The following is a 20,457-nucleotide window of genomic DNA, read 5'->3' as shown; positions in this document are numbered from 1 at the left end:
GGTAAATTGTACACGCCTCCTAACCGCAAGCTTTACGACTGGAACTTTCTTCTTATCCCTGATTGGTTGCTCGTGCAGCAGACTATTTCTGTCTCAATGTTGATCACTTGAGTTGACCAATCACGTGAATTGTTTACGCTGGATGCATCTGACGAAAAAGATCGTGACGTAACGTGAAACTTTATAGTTAGCTGCAAACTATAATATATTATACTCAGACTAAAACTGTACAAGTATTTGGATTAGCATTTTGAAAGTATTTCACAGAAATTTCCATTTTAGTAACCACGGCAACACCGTTCTTCCAAATCAAAAACTGATACACGGAATGATGTATCTTATTATAGTCTACTTGTGTGCCAAGATATATTGAAATCAGATCAAAACTGTAGGAGGAGTAGCATTTTGAAAGTATTTCACTGACATTTCCAATTTTAGTAACCACGGCAACAATGTTCATCCAAATCAAAAACTGATGAACAGAATTAAGCATCTAATTATTGTCTACTAGTCTGCCAAGTAATATTGAAATCAGATTAAAACTGTAGGAAGAGTAGCATTTTGAAAGTATTTCACAGAAATTTCTATTTTTTAGTTACCACGTCAACACCGTTCATCCAAATCAAAAACCGATATAAAGAATTATGTATCTTAGTGTAGTCTACTTGTGTGCCAAGTTATATTGAAATCAGACCAAAACTGTAGGTGGAGTAGCATTTTGAAAGTATTTCACTGAGATTTCCATATTTAGTAACCACGGAATGTTCATCCAAATTAAAAACTGATACAAAGAATGATGTATCTTAGTGTAGTCTATTTGTGTGCCAAGTTTTATTGAAATCAGATGAAAATTGTGGGAAGAGTAGCAATTTGAATGTATTTCACAGAAATTATTTTTAGTAACCATAGCAACTCTTCTCAGTGTGTTAAGTTATATTGAAATCAAACCAAAACTGTAAGAGGAGTAACATTTTGAAAAATTGTTTATTGACAAACAGACAGAGAAACAAGCTAATTCAGAGAATCTGTGTTCCCCGCTTAAGGAAAAAGAAGAGCATGTGCGGATCTACAGGGGTCGGGACAGGACTCGTTAAAGGGGGTGGACGGGGCCATAGGAAGTTACGTATAATCATTGCACAAGCTTTAAATCTTCTTGATACAAATAGTTCGGAAATGAAATTTGACTTTACCTGTTAATCTTAAAATCATAAGGAATCTTCTTTAAGTCATATAGGAGGTTGTGGTAAAAAGTTTTATTGCAAAAGTTTGAAGGCTTTTCAAGATATCACCCGGAAACGAAAGTGTTAAAACAGACAGAATTTATGAATTTTTTACCTTGACCTTAAAGCTTCTGACCTTAAAAATCAAATAAGGATCTTCCTTAGGCCAAAGGAAGTTGGCATGTAAAACTGCATTGCAAAAGTTTAAAGTCTTTTCGAGATATCGTGTGGAAACGAAAGTATTACAGAAAGACAGACAGACCCAAATTAATATTAACCTCGTGGGGGGGGGGGGGGGGGCTTTTAAAATATTTTAAACGCAAAAATCGTAATATATCGAAAAAAGTGAGTTTCAGTCTTTTGAATTCTGACTACTAGTATTTAAAATATATTAACAGCTTTCATATACTTGTGAGACGTGTTTGAAGACTATTGTTTTAGTTCATTTAAATTTGGACACTCGATGTACATATACTACTTTTGTTTGAAATTCATTTATTTAGGCAGATAACTCAAGGTTTTCATGTAAGATTTTTAGTTGACATCATTTAATAATCCGCAGCATCATTACTATATGTTGAACACGGTTATACATATACATTAATTAATAGTTGTCAATTGACACAAGTCTAGAATTGCAAATTGAATGATGTACACTAATTGCAATTTATTTAATGGCACGAGGAGACAGTGTATGAATTTAATCCTAGTACACTGATGGGGGCGTGGCGTAGAATAAATCAATGTTCACGTGATATGTCAGCCTCCTAGAAGATGAAACATAGGCTCCTGCATCGCTAGGTTGGTTTCAAGAAGTAGAAGTTCCACCTACCAAAAAATAGTAGTAGGTAAGACCTGTCTTAGATAGGACTTATGTCGAATGGGAACATATACAGAATTGTTGAACTAATATCTTTCAATAGACGAAAAAGACATCTGAAATGAGTATAGAGTCCCTTACTGACTCAAGGGAAAATATTGAAACACAGATATTTTATTCAGTTTAATGATGCATGATAAGAAAATATCACAGACTGTATAATATATAGAAATTTTACTTGTAAACAACACCAAAAGTAAAAAAAAAAATAATGCTCATTCACGTTGTTTGGCACAAAAGGAATAATTTCACTTTTCTTTAAATTATCAACCAAGTTAAATACTAGTGCAGCTATTTACAAAAACCTCTGTGTGTTAATCACAACAATTCAGTCTCCATAAAAAAATCATTTATAATGGAAGAGAAATGGTCTACTGCAAGCCAAAGACGCCAAACAGTCATCCAAACCATTCATGAAATGGGAAAGATAAAAACTTAAAGTCAAATTATGAAAATATTCTTTGATCTAGGTGGGCACATTCTGAGCATCGTCGACCTTATTCCAGCTGGCACTGGAGCGTCTGAGCCCTGAACCTTTGGCGTTAGGTTTGCCTTTCTGTTTAGAGTCCTTGGCACTACCTACTTGTCGTTTGGTATGGATGACCAAACCCAACGCCACAAGGGACAGGACGAATGTGGCGAACAGCAGAGCGTAATTCACGACGTCCAAGATCGTCATACATATGCTACCCACAACAAATCCTGGAAAATAGATTCAAAAGTGGTAAACTCGTGTCGAAACATTAGTGAAATATCACAATTTTTGAGTCTCTTCAAAACAATTAAATTAATTACCTTAATTTAAGTTAATAAATGAAAAGTGCGTAGAAATTGATTACCAAACATTTTCCTTGATTTGAAAGATTGTTTATTCATATGCTTGATATGTTCTGGGAAACCATACCTGTTTGACCAGCTTTCTGGCATGCATCTGGTTGTGGACACTGTTCCTTATCATATAAGGACATTTTCACATCTGTAATAAAAAATACAGAATAAAATAAAGAACGTAGCACATCTTATGCCATGTTTTTGATTGATGGAGGTAACCCAAATTAAAAAAGGCATTGATCAGAAATCTTACTTTCGTATGCCGTAGGAGATCCGCACACGGCGTCCCCGTTCATGGTTATGTTGTTACTTTCTAGCCAGGCTGGGGGCCAGATGTTGGTGCATGTACACGCCCAGGAGATGCCATATAGTTCAACGGTCGTTAGAGAGTTGATACCTTTGAACAAGTCGGTTGGGAGATATGTGAAGGGATTGTTGCTCAAAGAAAGATATGTCATCTTCTGGAGAGCGTAAAACATATCTGTTTGAATGGATTTAAGATTGGCATTTTCGATGATAACACTCGTTACATTTGCTTGTGAAAAAAGGGCACCAAAAGCGAATCCTCCTGACACTAGGCGACTGTTTTTGATGACAAATTCTCCCCGGGGGTCCGGTACCGTGGACATCTTTTCAACATTCATTCCGGTAAAGCTGTCTCCAATCATGGCGTCGATTGATCCTCCAATAATAGCAAACCGGTTCAAATTCCCGAAATGTGAGAAGACCTGAACAGGAAGTGATAAAATATCACAATCTTCAATGGTCAGCTCCTCTACCCATCCCATGTCCGAGAAGGCAGCTTGGGTGATGATGAGTTGACCGTTAGAAGTACATCTAATGATGAGTTCTGGGGCATAATTGGAATCAAAACTCGCAGTATTGATGGCAGAGAATCCCGAAAACGTAGGTCCGGTCGGGGTACCGTTTGGAAGTTCACCATCAACCTCCCTCAACAAAATCCTCTGGGGCTGAGGCGAGAATGTTCCGAAGGCCAACGGGAGGGACCAAGCTCTGGCGTTACATGTGTGTAGGAGCTGTGTGGAATCATAACTACATCCCTGTGGATTACCATACACCCTCGAACACACAGCTAAAACCACGAGGACTGAAATTAGAGACATATTGTCCAGATTTTTCCCTCTGTCTTTCAGAAATTACATTGGAGATATTTTTATCTCCGAAATCCAGTGGAAAGAAAATGGCCGTGGATTTGCCCAGAAAGGTCTTTCAATATTAACTTGAAATGTTCTTGTATCCAATGATCCGTAAAATCATTAAACACTGCAGAGGTAGATCACATTCAAAAGTTTATAATTCTTATTGATTTAAATTCTTAAATATGGAACACGATTTTCATGGATAAAGACTAAGAAGATTGAAAAATAAGAAAGACGTTTAACCTGTTTATTCCAACGATTACAGAAATTGTTGGCACAGTACAGTTGTATAATTAATATCTATTGCAGCCTGATTATTTTATTATTTTAAATTGAAAATTTTCAAATTGAACCAAAGTACAAAGTACAAACACGGCTTCCTCTGAAAATTGAATGAAGCACAATTGATAGATGTTTAGTCTATCTGTCTTGATTACAATCTAAAAGAAGTAACAAACTAAGACGATATAACACTTTACAACGAAGTTTTAACACTTTTATTTTATAAATGAAATTTTAGAAGTTAGAAATTTTAAAATGTTTGAATATATACAAAGATTGACGATGTGTCCACTTCAGCACAACAAGCTTTTTAAAAACAAAGACAGTTTAAAAATTCTTGAGAAAAAAGAAATTGTTATTGTTTGGACTCAGTTTTTCTGACAATGGAACAGGTTCTAAATCCCTTTGAATTTTAAGTGGATTACTGGTTTGCGGCCAGAGAGGACATTTAAGATGTGAGGTCTTCCACGTTCTTTGCAGTCTAAATCTCCATGAAAGCAAGGAAACAAAGCAAACAGCGACCCAGTGGCCTGGCACACATTTTAACTCATAAGCCTCAATACGATCCACACTTAACAATTTAAGCTATAATTGGAAACTAATGCCTCATTATGAAATACGGATAATCTTATATTGCAAACATAAGTATTTCAATTGACCCGGTAAGGTTTTGGTTGGGCCATACTTTCTTTTCTTCATTTTTTGGTTTTGCGTCTGCGTATTAATTGGTTTTTGAACACATTGGAAAATTTTATTTTTGCAGATCTGAAATAGTTTCAAAATGAATAAAACAATAGATATTGAAGAAGATTTCTAGGAACTAAAAAAAGCTTTAGTGAGACAATTTGATAAGTTTAACTGTAAGACAAGTTTCAGGAAGATAACACTGTCAAATAATTCTATCTTGGCTTTCATAGTGAAGATAAAAAATATCAAAATGTACTTAAAAATTGCTTTTTGATTGATATTTAATGATAAAAAAAGATTTCAGAGCGTCCCCAATGTCTTTGAACAAACTAGTATGGAAAAGGTATAGAAACACCCACTCTAATCCCCCGACAAGAAAAAAACCCCGGAGATTTATATACTAGTATATTTAAGAGATCAACAATAAAACATTATTATCAATGATTTTATTGAGCACAATGCACGGTCCTATAAGTGACCTTGTTTAATAACGATAAAAAAAGTAATGTAACAAAATAAATTAATAATTTATACAGTATCATACATGTAAAAGTTTCTCTTGAAATTAGCAAGATCACAACATCATACCATATATATGTGCAAAAACTAAATACATTCCAATTAACGCAACTTACTTTCTCACATAATGACACGCCTACGTGATGCTATATAATAAAAAAAAATAACAATGTCAACGTTTAGAGCTTGTAAACATTTTTTAACAACGGATAACTATAACAAAGGCAAGATCTTTAAAATGTGGATGATGTTTCCTGTTAGAGCCCGTTAAAACCCTTATTAATCTTATTCCCATCCTGCTTTCGTGGGGAATGGCGGTTTCTGTGAAGCCCCTACCCCACCGGCTTCCTTCTTTTTCATCATCTCCTGCACGCGTCCCCATGAAGTCGCCCTCTTGTTTTTTAGCCTGTTCTGGACATCCTTTAAGTCCTTGCGAACCTTGCAGATAATGATCAGGGCGATGGTAGACATGATGACGGTGATGACAACAATTCCATAGCTGATCACGTCATGCATCAGGACGCATGTAGCTGGACCCATAACCACACCTTAATAAAATATAAATAACCTATTGAATTTGATATATGGAGATAACGAACAGTATTCAAGCTTAAAAGTCCAATAAACAATACAAAATAGGAGCAGACAAAACGCAGACATCCAAAACATTAGAGGTGAGATCAGGTGCCATGGAAGAGTGAGCATCCCTTCTTAGTGACACATTTTTATTGAAAAATGAAATTAGGAGGACGCTTAGTTTATACAGACCTAAGATTTGATTTTGAAAAAAATAGGCTTTTAACAGCATCATTGTTACCCTTGAGACCTTACCTAAATTGTGTCCACAGGCATTAAGTGTTGGACAGACTTCTTTCCAGTATTTTGTGGCCTTTTTATCTAAAATCATGAAATATAATTAGAAAACTGCAAAGGAACGATAAAACTACAGAATATCAATATTCTTATCAATTATTTGAACAGAAATTAAGTTCACAGAAGTATAAAAGTTTCTTACAATTGTATTCTGTAGGCGTATCGCACAATGGGCCACCACTAAGTCTGAGGTTCTGATTAATACTGTAATCTAGAAACCACAGATTGTCACAAGAACATGCCCAATTGTTCCCCTCCATATTAACTTCAGTGAGAGCTCGTAGCTCATCGAAGATTCCCGAAGTAATATTCGTCAAGGCGTTATTAGCCAGGCTGAGATAGTGGAGACTAGTCAAGTTGGTGAAAGTGGTTGGTGCAATATAACTTAGACTTGTTCTCTCCAAGATGAGGTACTCCAGTGATGGTAGCGACGCAAATAGTCCGTCTGGTAGGGTTCCCGTGATTGGACAATCCCTTATGATGATCCCACTCTCCTCTGCCGTGATGTTCATTTTAGAGATTGTCAGTCCCGTGAATGTGTCCGCGTTTATTGATGTTATTTTCCCGCCCTGAATCGTCAGCTTGCTCAAGGTCAGTCCATTAAAGACGGAGGCTGGAAAGGACGTGATGGGACAGTTTATAATGGCTACTTCTTGTGCGTTTGGAAACTGCGAAAACGCATTGGCACCGAAGGAGAAAGTAGAAATTCCTGATTTGCATTTGATTGTAATTGTATGAGGAAAGTGAGAGCTAAATCCGGAAGTTGAAGCACTAGAAAACCCTGAAAACTGACTGGATTGGAATGAGCTTTGATATTCCACAAACTCCAGTCTCTGCCAGGACAGGGTGGTGAAGGAAGAATGAGACAAAGGCGTTGTGAATGATCCATAGGTACACTGAGTCGGTATGGTCGAATCCAAGTTTCCAGGCTTCTCCACACAACCTGTGGGGTTTGCCTTCACCCAAGGGAATAACGCTATACAAACAGCTATCAGAAGTTTGTCCGCCATTTTGACGGACATGTTTTATTTGCGCTGGTTGTTTCCTACTTGGTATGAAAATTGTCCTTCACATTGTTAATTAAACGCATGACCCATGCAGGACCAAACCTAATCCATAACCTACTTAATCTAAGCTATTAAAACACAAGCACATATGAACTTTCTCAAGACGTGTAAAGATTATGCTTTTTCATAAGAGATTATAGAGAATTATAGTTCTATGAACTGAGTAGGTCAGTCGTGCTTTGATTACTTTCTTATAGTAAACGTGAGATTTAAAGAAAAATAACTTACAGATTATCTTATTCGTAATGCAAGATCAGTGATTAACACACCAAAGAATGAAAATAATTTAACAGTGGTCATGCATCATTATCAAATAAACTGTGAATAGATCAAAATTGTCCTGCTTATTGTTTCAAATTTAAATGAAATATACTTTAAAATATACTTGTATTTATATTTGCTACATGTCGCTTTTATACATAAACATGTGTTTGTAACACAAATCTGTTTCAAGCAAGACTTATAATACAACAAGCAAGTTAAGATTTATGTTATATCACTCAGTACTACATACTTCCGAAAACTGACCCGAATCTTAAGCTTAAAAATGCACAAAATACTGTAAAATCACATCTTTTCGTAGGGTCAATTTTTCAAGTTTTGAGGAAAAAAATTAGTTTGTGGGGATTTGATTTCGTGGTTGGAAAATTATTTAGTAGTAATGCTTATGAAATTTTAAATAAATTATCATGGTGGTAAAAAATTCATGGTTATCTCCATACCTCGAAAACAACGAAAATTAACCCCCACGAAAATTAGTGATTTCACAGTAAACAGAAGCCAATTCAAAATTTGAGTTATAGTTCAAAAATTGAGCCAGGCATGTTTTTCCTTTTGCTATAGCCAAGCATGATGGTAGATGCAGTGTGGCAACGCACTTTGAAAAAATTACGCACTTTGAAAAATTTTTTCAAAGTGCGTTAAACTTGGGACAAAATCAACGCACTTTGAAAAATTTTTTCAAAATGCGTTAAATTTGGGACACACTCAACGAACTTTGAAATTTTTTTTTCAAAGTGCGTGAAGAGTGTACATAAACATTTTTTACCACGGGGTCTTATTACGCACTTTGAAAAAAAATGTGTATAAAACAAAAAATTCTAAACTTAGAATCTAGTAATTGAGAGAATCAATTTGTAATAATTATATCTTTCGAAAACCGTTTTAATTTACATGTACATTGAAAGTGGACCCCCCACCCTCCCCATGGTAAGCCCAATTTTCAATGCCTATAATATTGGGTTTACCATGGTAAATCTTTGCAAAATGTATGTGTGCCTAAGCCCCCCCCCCCCCTCCTGGTATCGATGCCTATGTTACACACATTTATATGTATTTGCATAACTGGTGTGACGTTGAAAACTTTCAATAAATTTAGTTTACATAAAATGCATGCAAACTGGAAAAAAATAATTACAGTAAATCATTTAAGAGATAAAGAATTTTCAAAGCATAGAAAAATCAAAATTGCTCACTTTCACAACCTGAAGTAATCTCATCACCGAAGAGTTATCAAAGAGATTCAATTATTTATCATACGATTTGCAAGAATATTGACGAAGCCATACACATTTTTTCAAAGTGCGTTAATATGGTCGATATTAACGCACTTTGAAAAGAAATTTTATTTTTTCAAAGTGCGTTGAGTTGGTCCCAAATTTAACGCACTTTGAAAATTTTTGCGTTGTAACAAAACAAGTGTGTAATTTTTTATGTATTATAACAGTGGCACGCCAAATTCAAGTATAAACAGGTTTATCGCAAACTATAGTTTACCTGCAAACCATAGTTAACAACGTTAATCTATATTTTACATCTGTGAACCTATATTGTGGTAAATATTTTTAAAAACAATCATTTGTATTATATAAATACAGTTTCACGATTTGTAAACTATGGTTTACAACTCTTAAATAAATATACAAAAACTATGATTAACAATTCTTAACTAAACATTGTGAGTTATATTTTACAGTCGTTTATAAAAAATCTTTTGTTAACGTTTTATTACAGTTTTATCATACGGTTGTTAACAACCGTTAAATATAGTTTTACACGAAAACTATAGTTAACGAATTGTTTACTATAGTTAACAACGTTTTACATCTATTTATCAAATTAAAACATCTGTGAATTTGGCGTGCCATATAACAGGGGTCCTCTTTCTCTTTTTCTAATCAAATTGAAATTTAAAAAAAAAGTTTTGCAAGGAATGTACTCATAGTATTCTTTTACTGTTATAACATAAACAAAACTGAACAAGAAGGCTATACTAATGCTTCACTTTATGTTTGAAATCAATCATTTGCATTTTCAAAAATTATAGTATTATCTCCATAAACTACAGGTTTTTTATCATAATAATGCAGTAACCTACTTTATCATATGTAAACTATTGTAACGTTTACAACTCTTAAATAAGACAAACCCTATCAATAGTTAACGATTTGATAAATATAAATTTTAGCAGTGCACGCGTGCGCATGTGAATGCATGTGCATAATGACCATATCATCTTGTCTACACAATCTATAAATTTTAATATACTAGATATTAAAGTATTTAATCCAAAAGTATTTTACTCTGATTCAAGTGTATTTTTGATTTTGCTCATTTCACGTGCACGCACGTGCATACATGAGCATGGTGACCATACCTTCTTGTAGAAGTCAATTAAGTCTGTCTATGATCTAAATCCCACCCCCTTTGGTTGAAAACCATAGCTGTTTAAAAGCCAATAAACTACACGTTATGCATGTGCATGGTGACCATACCTTCATGTAAGTCCATTATATCTATCTATGTTCAAATCCCATCCTGTTTGGTTGAAAAGCTATAGTTATTTAACGTTTAAGTTAATGTATAGTTTTTCATGATAATTGCTTTATATCATGTTGTAATATCCTAATGCATGGCTATGTTTAATATTTCAAAGGATTTCGTCAAAAAACAAGTATTGAGACTGTTTCAGCCAATCAGAGCGAAGCGCACGTGCATGCGCGTGAGATCTTGCTATTTTGACCAGTCATATTGTTACTAATATATCCTTATATTATAAGTTTCAAAGCATTTCATCAAAAATTTAAAAAGTTACGACTATATCAATTAAATCGGTCATTTCACGTGTTGTAAAGCACGTGCGCGCAAAATGACCTTCGTTCAAAATCTACATAACATGCCTACTGACCCTAAAAAGGTTTTACAAGTCGGATAGATTCAAAAAAGTACGTAATAATAATAAGAAACAGAGTAAAAACAATATGTTCCCCAACTTCGTTTGGGGAACATAATAACCTACTTTATCATATGTAATGATTATTTTACCATATGTAATGGCCTTGTTTATCAATGTAATTCCCATATCACCATATGTTATTGTCAATGTAATTTATTATACGTAATATCTCAATCATATGTAATGAACTTTTTCACAACATGTAAGGGCTACTTTTCATATGTTATGGCCACTTATTGATATGTTAACGGTTTGTAAACTACAGTTTACAAATCGTGTGTCAAACTGTATTTTATGATATTAACCCACACTACTATTGCATTATGTCAACCTTCCATTATATTATGTCAGCTCTTTATGACATTAACCCACACTACTATTGCATTGTGTCAACTTTCCTTGTTAAATTTAGTTAACGGTTGTGAAACATAGATTATCGCGTTAACTGTGGTTTACAGATGTGAAATATAGATTAACGTTGTTAATTATAGTTTACGGTTTGTAAACTATAGTTTCTACATTATGTCGATTCACTATTACGATAAACCTGTATCCTCGGCCTTTATATGAGCATAACGTATTGTGAAACTAAAATTGGCGGGAGAGAAAACTGATTTTGGAATCATCTTTGATAAAAACTTTAAGCGACAAATGATTGACAACCTTGAAACGTGCATCCTTTTGTGAATTTTAAAGTCACGCGAAATTCAATGGCGTTTACTTTAATCTGAAAACAAATAGTATGCAGAATTTTTTTTCATTTTTATTTTATTATTGATAAAAGTCTTAAACTTCTGATCTTAACAATTTTTTATCAGTCTTAACCAAAAAGTTAACGATTGTGAATTATAGTTTATACATAAAATTAATAAATTTATTGTTTATACTTTGTAGCACATTGCATTAATTTCACATTAAATTTAGCAAAATCTTTTGTTAACGCTTTTATTACAGAAGCAAATTGAAAGTGTTGGGGGGGGGGGGGGCTAATATACCTTCATAAAAAACCTACAAGCAAAAAGATTAGCACTTCACTAGCAATTTTTTTTTCCACAACACCACTTTCCACATTATTTTTAACTATAGTTAACGAAAGTTGTTAACTATGTTCAATGTTAACGGTTTGTAAACTATACCGTCCCCCTTCCTTGTTCACCCATATCCGCCATAAACCCAGTTTATCATAAATTGATTTAGATGAAGAACTGGTAGATTTTTGTAATAGAATTCTGACCCTGGAATGATTTTAAAAAATTACTAACTCCAGTCACGTAGCATGGTTGAAAAAATTTCTAATTCCAGTGACAAAGCATCTTTTTTGAAAGGGGAGGTCAGCCATAAAAAAAATATTAATTTGCCCGTAAAAACTTGACAAGCCCAAAAAAATTGTCCAAGCCCGAAAATCCTATTTCGGGGAGGGGTCTTTTCCTAATTTTTTTTTCAGATCAAACATTGAAATTAAAAAAAATTTTGAACAACTTTTTCTCTAGAATTATGTACTTCCTATCGTACCCCCCCCCCCCTAACAATCTGTAAAACATTCTTATATACTGATATAACATAATGTAAATGTATTTTTACAAAATGCACTTTTGGAATCAACATGATAAAGATTTAACACAATATAAAGCTATTTTTAGATTACATATTGACATTTAAAATATATCATCATTATATGTAATAAAGTGTTGATATAATCGATATGTTTACATTATGTCATCATTTTTACACCACGTTAACGCACTCATTTGTGTTTACCTCACATCATGATGCTCTCGCCGTAAAATAAAGATAATATCACGTAATAATGCTTTGATATATATACACTCTCAAAAAGGAATGGATTTTTGACTTCATGTAATGATAAGTTTAATTATAAAACACAATTTACTTGTAACAATTTTGATATGAAATGAAATGATGTAAAGAAACATTCTTTTTTTAACTCAATGTAAACACATTATCACTTCACATTAATTTTTTCCTTCAAGTTATGAAGTGCTGACATAATGAAAGGATGTATTTACTTTACGTAATGCAGCATTGGCATGATGTTAAGGTATTTTTCATCATCTCATAAAAAAATTGACATAATGTAAAGATACATTCACATCACGTTATGATAAATTGACGTAATAAATGCATAGTTGTATGCTATAAGGCAGTGATGGCGTTCCATATGTTAAGGCCACATCATTTTAGGAAATGAAATACTTAATGAAATTTAATGATTGCACGAGCTGCCCATTATCATCTCCCTAAATTTCAGCTGTATCAGCTGTTATATTTTTTGTGACAGTTGATTTCTGGTGAAATGATTAAATGGAACTTATACAAACATATACTTGTACATTTGATTTCGATTGACTTATTCATTCCTGAGAAGACCACAAGTGATAAAGTGTCGTTATTGAGAGTGAAAGAGTAGATTTAATATGATATCGTCTGACTATAAATTCATAGAAATGTTACAAGATTTCCTGAGAGATGTAATAGTAGACTTGCATATATTGAGAGTTGGAAGAAAAGAGTTCATTACAGATTATAAACAGGGGGTCATCTCTGATGAGGTCTATTATACTATTTATAGTATTAAATGATCAATTTTATGTCATATCCCAAACATGTATCATCTCCTAGGAAGCTATCTGCATTGCATAGATCTCAAAGTCTAATTCTTTCATCTTTCAATAACCATACTTTAACCACTATCAGCATTATCAGAGGGCTCAAAGTAACATTGACGTTCGACCATTCATGTACTGTGGTCTGCCTACGTTCACACTTAACTCTGACGGTAAAAAATCTAACAAAACAATAACATATGATGGAAACGATTTAACAACTGAAATGAGTTGCAACAATTAATATCAAAAATATAAACAAACCGGAAATACATGATCATTTTAGTATTTGTATAACAAACAACAAAATGAACACGAGAAAAATGAGTACACTGTATCTATTATAAAAATTCAAAAAAGCAATGGCTTCTTTATGAAAATATTATATAAACAGACAACATTCATGTGAATTTTTATCAACAAAATAAATTTTGATAATCTTTTTCATAAAATAAGGCGCGTTTTAGATCCATCCGTTTTTGCCGACTGGTGGTTTTTGTTTTGCTCCGCTCCGTTGTTTCATAGCTTCCTGTACCCTGTTCCAAGAGCTTGCCCGTTTGTTCTTCATTCTTCTCTGTACTCTTGTTAGTTCTTTTCTGGTCTTGCAGATACAGCCAAGTGCCAAGCAAGAAAGAACCAGGATGATTAGGAGCAAAATGAAGCTCATCAGTTGGTATAGTGCCATGCAGCTACTTCCCATAGCCACTCCTAAAATTACAGAGATTAATAATTCCTTTATAGTATAGAAAATATCTTCATTGCTTTAATATATGCTCTTATTTTTCAGTGATATAGAGACGTCACCGTATAGCGATGAAGATCTTTTTTGACGAAATATTAGTATATGGATTTAATTACTCCTGGATGTTTGAATTTATGCACTTTCTGGACATGATATCTTGTTCTATATTTTGTATTTACCCTCATTTCGGTAAATTCAAATCTAGAACACGATAGTTCTAAGCATTACTCACCGACAGTATTACCACACACATCTGCTGTAGCACATATTTCTGAATAATACATCGTCGCCCTCTTTGCTGAAATCACAATAAAAAAGATAAATGCCTAAATATCTGATGGTATTACAGAGAATTTTATTCATGACATAACCGACAACTTACTGTCATGAGAAGCGGGGGTTCCACACAGAGGCCCTCCGAGAAGATTGATGTGGTTCTCAGCTGTGTACTGTAGGAACCACAGATCGTTACAAGTGCAGGTAAACTTGTTATTCGATAGATCCACATAGGACAGGCTCTTCATGTTTGTAAAGATACCGGTAGTAATGTTAGTGAGAGCGTTGTCTTTAAGAATCAGATACTTGAGGTTAGCCAGACTTCCAACATGGCCGACAGTGAGGGTGTTCAGATTGGCACCATTAACGGCTAGATATTCCATAGACGTCAGGTTGTCGAATACTGTTTCTGGAAGGCCTGCAGTAAGGGCACTGTTGATGGTTATACCACCAACTGCTCCAGGAATAGAGAGTCTGCTTATGTTTAGACCAATAAAAGCATCAGCATCAATAGAGTCGATTTTCGCGCCAGTGAAAATTAAATGATCCAAGAAGTGATTAGGGAAGGCGTTGGCGGGAATGGACGTGATGGGGCAATCCTGAAACTCCAACACCTGGAGGGTGGGGAACTGAGAAAATGAATTGGCAGCAACAGTAAACGAGGTGATCCCAGGTTTACAGATAATGGTGAGCGAGTGTGAATAAGATGAATCAAAGGAGGCGGTAGAAGCGGAAGAAAATCCCGAGAACTGACTCGCCTGGACACCCGTTTGATACTCGACCATCTCTAGTCTCTGCCAGGAGAACGTGGAAAACGTGTTTGACAGTGTCCCTCCTCCTGGTAGAGTACATCGGACAGGACGGACGCTGTCGTAGTTCCCAGTCTTCTCCGAGCAGGTGGCAGGATTTCCTTGGATGGTTGTAATTGTTAAGAATCCCAGGAAAAGGCAGAACCTCTTCCCAGCCGCCATTTTAGCTGGTCTGCTTTCCGCGCTTGCTTTCTTTGTGTAGAGTTCCCTTTAACCCCAATCTGAGATCGCAAACCAGTGCCAATATTTCATTTCATTTTAGGCTAATCTTCATATGTAAGTTCAATAATCTCCATTATCGATCACAAAATAAAACGATTAAAATGCTCTCAATATTTTTACAAGAAATTTTGGATTATGTTTCGAACGGAACACTTATATCAGGTGTAAAAGTATATCGTGATGATTTAAAAGAAGTTCGCACCGATTTCTTTCGAAATCTGAAATTTCAAAATTTTCAGTAGTTTGTTAAATATTACCCAAAAAGCATATAAACGTGGAATACATATACAAGAATGAATTATTAGAACTGATGTATTTGAAATTTATAATAACCCCTTTTTCAAAAAAAAAAAATTAATCTGAAAACATAGCTATAATTACTTTCGGCAAATTACATTCATTAGTACATGTATATACTAAGTTGATTGTCTGATATATCAATTGAAAAGTCCGATTGAAATATTGCATTTATTTTGTAAAATTAAAAATATTACGAAATTCATCAGTGTGTGATTGCCATCCTGCCAGGAAAAAAAATGTTCGTTCAAACTAAAATGCTTACTTACACAATAACACAGCTGGAACAGAGATGCATGTTTCAATTAATTATTAGTTTATATATGTATTAAGTATTTTCATTTAAGGTATAGGATTCTTCTCACACAAACCTGTATTTCTTGTATTTAAAATTAATTAAATTTTTACAGAATTAAGAAGACAATATTACTAAGTGATGGTATTAGTTAGATTAGTTAGATTAGTTTTGACCGCTTCATATTAGAGTCAAGGTCAGGTCAAGATCATTACCTTTTCCCTGGTCATTAAGAATAAAAATAACTGCATCCAATCATGAGATAGGTCTTCTATTCTAAAAGATTAAACGGTTTCCTTTTTGCATATAAAGATATTTCCATATAGGATCTATAAGATGATATTACCAAATTGACACAAATAGTTTAAAAAAATGGATTTTCGCTAATCCGAATTTCCTCTGTTTTTCTTAATTTTTTTGTTTAGATATTTAAGTTATTTTTATATGCGCCCTATATTTAAATTTTTCTTATTTTCACATATGGTAAAGCAGTCATATGGAGATACAAAATGATACAAAAAACAAAAAGTTTTGACCGTTTAGTAAGAGAGTAAAAACACTTTCTATGGCTTTTTTGCACCTATCTGTACTTAAAGTTGAAGCTTTTAAAAGCTAACATAATTGTAAATTGTTTGGAAATTCATATTTATTTGATATATTTTAAAACTTTAGCTCCTTATTATCAAGTTAGCTAACATTTGAAAAATTATTCTAGTCTTTGATTGTGTAAAAATCATTACTAATTAAATCCGTAGTTCTATAATAGTTTTGAGAAGCAGAAAAGAGGATATTTTCATACGCCACCATTCCGCCAGAAAAAAAGTCCCTGATAGTTTTCGAACACAATTTACCATTATTATTTAAAGTTGTATAATTGTGATGAGGAAAGAAAGATATGGTCTTTTAAAACTCTTTCACTTAAATATATAATGTTTTATTTTCTAAATACTGGCAGAGAAATTTGAAATTATAAACAATATGGTAATGTTTGTGTGTATGCCCCTTTATCTACCGGTATACTAGGAAACACTTGTGTAATGAAATATTAAATCAGAAAGAAGCCCTAAATTTTTAATGTCATCAAAAAGTTTTGAAACTGGCTCAAATATTAGCTAAGTACATGACTATGATAAATCAAGAAAGAATATGGCATGAAAGATTACCATTCTTCAAATATGACGTCATTAATGTGACACATTTCTCTATTTTAAACGGAAAAAGCCTTAAAATGGCCCCTTGCAAGGGTAATTTTCCTTTAGAAAATAGTGTCCACAGTCGTCGCCCTTTTTAATTTTTTGATATGTTGTGCAAAAGTCAATAAAAAAATCACATATCTCAAAATCTTTGTGGACGATGCCTGTGGACAACAATATTGTCTAAATGAAAATTCCGAGTGTCTTCTGCAACTTTTTAAGAAAATACGTGAAAATGCACATGATTTGACGTCACAATTAGCATTTAGAAGCACATGTGAGAAAAATGATTTGTATGATATTTCAGCATGGAATTTCAATGATTCAAAAAGCATGAGTTTTCATCTTTTACACCACTTTCATTTTTAAGAAAATCACGGGGCAAGATTTCTATGGAAACCGTACCTTGTTCTTTGTCAATCATCATAAATCGACAAACGATAGAAGGGAGTTATTAAATCATTTCTGAGGCTATATATCATCGGAAACGGGCTGATAAGAGTAGATCTAGATTTTTGACATAAATAAAGTATGAACCGATGCACCCTCGAAAATCGAAGATGGCTAGTGTGACAATTTTGTTTTCTATACAGAAATTTGATACCTGATGCATGTGCCACCCCTAAGGTCCGTGTTTGCTCTGCTCCAAACTTTGTACTGTTTAAAGGACATTTGAGCTTGAATACTGTTCGTTATCTCCATATATTTCAATTTCTAATTAAATCAAAACTTGAAACAGATGTGTCACCTGACATCTCAAAGCCCAAATCTTAAATGTACAAAACATCTATGAGATATCCTCAAAATCAACGTGTTTGAATAGTATGCTTTTCTTCAAACTAGTTTGCCAATTTTTCGAAAGAAAATAATTCTTCCACTATTAAAAGGTTTCCTTTTCTTTAAAATAAATGAACCCCGTTCAAGTTCTTAAAAACACCTAAATGTATATATTATCATTAAACACACTTTTTATAGCTCATGTATTTTTTTTTATTCCTGGATGAGAGCACATAGGATCAGCAAATGAATGTTAAGCAAAAAATTAGCAATGTTTATACATGTACATTGTAAACTTAATAGATCAATTCAAATCGCGGAAAACGACAAAAAGTTCTTCAAACTTGGTCCAGTCTGATTGATCCTGTGTGTAGGAATTACGTGTAATAAAAAAAAACTTAAACAAAAACTTATAAAAATTAAAAAGTCAAAGGAAAACAATTTAATAAATATTTGGCTGGATGTTAAAGAGTACACTTACTACAGTGAATAACAATTTAGGCAACCGGGTGGATTTAACAGTATGTACGACATTTTTATACAAAACGGCATGGAATTTATGGTACAATCATCATTTTATTTATATAATGGTCGGTTGAAGTCTTTTGTTAAATAGATATTAGTTCATTTTTGGTTGCTTGAGCATCGTTTCATTTCAGACCCATCCGCTCCCTCTTCTTTGTTTCTTTTCACCAGCACCACCGCCGCCAGCCCCACCCTTTTTGTTTTTGGCTCCTGGTGGTGGGGGTCCTTTTCTTGTCTTTTTGACTGGGCCAGCCAGAGCATTTTTCCTCATGTGTAAGATACAAGCAAGTGATACGATACATATGATTAGCATAGCAAATATAAGACCGAATCCGACCAGATGTCCTAGAGGGAGGCAAGTGTTCCCTATAGCCACACCTGGAAGAAAAGGAAATGTAGTCTATGAAAAATGGACTGGAAGATGTCTTGAAAGAAGAAATTTGTCATACGTTTAGTTTAGTATAGCAGTGTTTGATTTTTTTTCTAAAGATGATTTACAATTTTCTGTTTTTATTGTCAACAACAAATCTTATTTAAGGTATCTACTATTTTACCCATGGTGTCTCCACATATACTGGTTGTCACGCAGTTCTGATCATAATATTTCCCGACAAGAGTACCTGAAATAAACATTGATAAAGATTTTATTTACTAGAAAAAGGCTTAATGTTATGTAAAAGCAGCAAGAGCAGGATTGCAAGAGACAAGATACCTAAATAAACATTTCTATCTCAACAAAGAAAGTTACTCACCAGCAACGTCAGCAGGGCCGGTGCAGATGGCAGGACCCTGGATCGTGATATTTTTCAGACTTGCTTTCGGCCACCACCACACGTTATCGCACGTACATGTCCACTGGATAGAAGTCTGGTCAAAAAGAACCAAACCATCAAGTCCATTGAAGAAGGTAGTTGGGATGGTATCGACTATTGGATTGCCCTTCAGAGAGAGCGAGTGTAAACCAGTGTTGGCAGAGAAAACTGTTTCATTAATGAATGTCAGTCCAACATTTTCTACTCGGATGGATCTTGTTTGATTGATGGGTGTAAAAACGTTTGTTGGAAACCCTCCACTTAGGGTCAAATCTTTGATTGTAAGTTCTCCTGCGGGGTCGGCATACTTGTCAATTGGTGCTATCGTCAGTCCCTCAAAGGTAGCGGCATTCAGAGTTAAGGTCCCTCCGCTTATTGTCAATCTATTCAGAGTTCCAAACGGCGAGAAGACATTGGCGGGAAGGTTGACATTACAGTTTGAAATTTCAACTTCTTGGATATATCCTAAGGTATCAAAAGATGTAGATTGTAAATTTAACGAACCTCCTGTTGTGCAGAAGAGCTGAAGTGTTGGGTTTTTGTCGTGGCTCAGTTTTGTCGTGTCATAGGATCCAAACCCAGTAAAGGATCCTGCATTCATGTTGCCGTTGATTTTGGTAATTTGAATCCATTGTGGTAAGGGGTCGCTGAACGTACTGTATGTTAGAGGTAAGGTGACGGATCCATATGTACATTTGTAGAGATGAACCGAGTCCACTTCATCATGGTATGAACATCCAGACGGAAAATTCGCTCCATTCACCGCAATAATTAAAGACCAAAAGAAAAACAGAGCGCAATTTCCAAATGCCATTTTGAAAAATCTCACTCTATACCAATTTTCTTTGATTTTCAATGTCACTTTCTGTCACATATTATCTGTAAAGTCTCTTCATATATATAAATGTGACTGTTCTATTAGTGTACACCTCTCCCCTGACCTTATTAGTTCGTCTCCCAAAGCCAGCTTTTGTAATAATCGTATTACTTGAAGTAAAACACAATTGTTGCAGAGAATGCGAGGCATAGATTTCTTCGTAATCTCCTATTTAAATTTGGTTCAGTATTTCAACATGATCATGTACATATGATTTAAATTTAATCTCTTGAAACCTGTTCAAGTTCACTAAT

General features: G+C 34.2%; 4 protein-coding genes across 4 annotated transcripts; all 4 read right to left on the bottom strand.

The window, feature by feature from the left end:
• Positions 1–2,410: 2,410 nt before the first annotated feature.
• On the bottom strand, positions 2,411–4,055 carry LOC134229307 (leucine-rich repeat-containing protein 4C-like). The gene is made up of 3 exons (XM_062711025.1): positions 3,185–4,055; positions 3,005–3,076; positions 2,411–2,802 (listed from the first exon to the last, which is right to left on the bottom strand). The coding sequence occupies exons 1-3, from the start codon at positions 4,053–4,055 to the stop codon at positions 2,567–2,569; spliced, it is 1,179 nt and encodes a 392-aa protein (XP_062567009.1). The 3' UTR covers positions 2,411–2,566.
• A 1,772-nt stretch (positions 4,056–5,827) lies between these two features.
• Positions 5,828–7,566, bottom strand: LOC134229306 (SLIT and NTRK-like protein 2). Its single transcript, XM_062711024.1, has 3 exons — positions 6,595–7,566; positions 6,411–6,476; positions 5,828–6,127 (listed from the first exon to the last, which is right to left on the bottom strand). The coding sequence occupies exons 1-3, from the start codon at positions 7,472–7,474 to the stop codon at positions 5,865–5,867; spliced, it is 1,209 nt and encodes a 402-aa protein (XP_062567008.1). The 5' UTR covers positions 7,475–7,566; the 3' UTR covers positions 5,828–5,864.
• A 6,275-nt stretch (positions 7,567–13,841) lies between these two features.
• Positions 13,842–15,367, bottom strand: LOC134229326 (uncharacterized). The gene is made up of 3 exons (XM_062711067.1): positions 14,503–15,367; positions 14,353–14,418; positions 13,842–14,086 (listed from the first exon to the last, which is right to left on the bottom strand). The coding sequence occupies exons 1-3, from the start codon at positions 15,365–15,367 to the stop codon at positions 13,842–13,844; spliced, it is 1,176 nt and encodes a 391-aa protein (XP_062567051.1).
• A 3,224-nt stretch (positions 15,368–18,591) lies between these two features.
• On the bottom strand, positions 18,592–20,140 carry LOC134229305 (uncharacterized). The gene is made up of 3 exons (XM_062711023.1): positions 19,267–20,140; positions 19,069–19,134; positions 18,592–18,892 (listed from the first exon to the last, which is right to left on the bottom strand). Exons 1-3 carry the CDS (start codon positions 20,138–20,140, stop codon positions 18,645–18,647), a joined length of 1,188 nt encoding a protein of 395 aa, XP_062567007.1. The 3' UTR covers positions 18,592–18,644.
• Positions 20,141–20,457: the final 317 nt, after the last annotated feature.

The sequence above is a fragment of the Saccostrea cucullata genome, unplaced genomic scaffold (genome assembly GCF_032062105.1).
Source record: "Saccostrea cucullata isolate Sc308-1 unplaced genomic scaffold, CSIRO_AGI_Scuc_v1 ctg35, whole genome shotgun sequence".
NCBI classification, from domain to species: Eukaryota; Metazoa; Mollusca; class Bivalvia; order Ostreida; family Ostreidae; genus Saccostrea; species Saccostrea cuccullata.
Note: the sequence above shows the minus strand (reverse complement) of the source record. Positions and strands in the feature narration are given on the sequence as shown.

Coding starts and splice junctions, on each gene's coding strand:
- LOC134229307 (XM_062711025.1), bottom strand. CDS start 4,055: ATGTCTCTAATTTCAGTCCTCGTGGTTTTAGCTGTGTGTTCGAGGGTG. Junction 3,077..3,184: donor ATCTCCTACGGCATACGAAA/GTAAGATTTCTG, acceptor TTTTTATTACAG/ATGTGAAAATGTCCTTATAT. Junction 2,803..3,004: donor CCAGAAAGCTGGTCAAACAG/GTATGGTTTCCC, acceptor TCTATTTTCCAG/GATTTGTTGTGGGTAGCATA.
- LOC134229306 (XM_062711024.1), bottom strand. CDS start 7,474: ATGTCCGTCAAAATGGCGGACAAACTTCTGATAGCTGTTTGTATAGCG. Junction 6,477..6,594: donor TACGCCTACAGAATACAATT/GTAAGAAACTTT, acceptor TCATGATTTTAG/ATAAAAAGGCCACAAAATAC. Junction 6,128..6,410: donor TGCCTGTGGACACAATTTAG/GTAAGGTCTCAA, acceptor TATTTTATTAAG/GTGTGGTTATGGGTCCAGCT.
- LOC134229326 (XM_062711067.1), bottom strand. CDS start 15,367: ATGGCGGCTGGGAAGAGGTTCTGCCTTTTCCTGGGATTCTTAACAATT. Junction 14,419..14,502: donor AACCCCCGCTTCTCATGACA/GTAAGTTGTCGG, acceptor TTGTGATTTCAG/CAAAGAGGGCGACGATGTAT. Junction 14,087..14,352: donor TGTGTGTGGTAATACTGTCG/GTGAGTAATGCT, acceptor CTGTAATTTTAG/GAGTGGCTATGGGAAGTAGC.
- LOC134229305 (XM_062711023.1), bottom strand. CDS start 20,140: ATGGCATTTGGAAATTGCGCTCTGTTTTTCTTTTGGTCTTTAATTATT. Junction 19,135..19,266: donor CGGCCCTGCTGACGTTGCTG/GTGAGTAACTTT, acceptor TGTTTATTTCAG/GTACTCTTGTCGGGAAATAT. Junction 18,893..19,068: donor TATATGTGGAGACACCATGG/GTAAAATAGTAG, acceptor CTTTTCTTCCAG/GTGTGGCTATAGGGAACACT.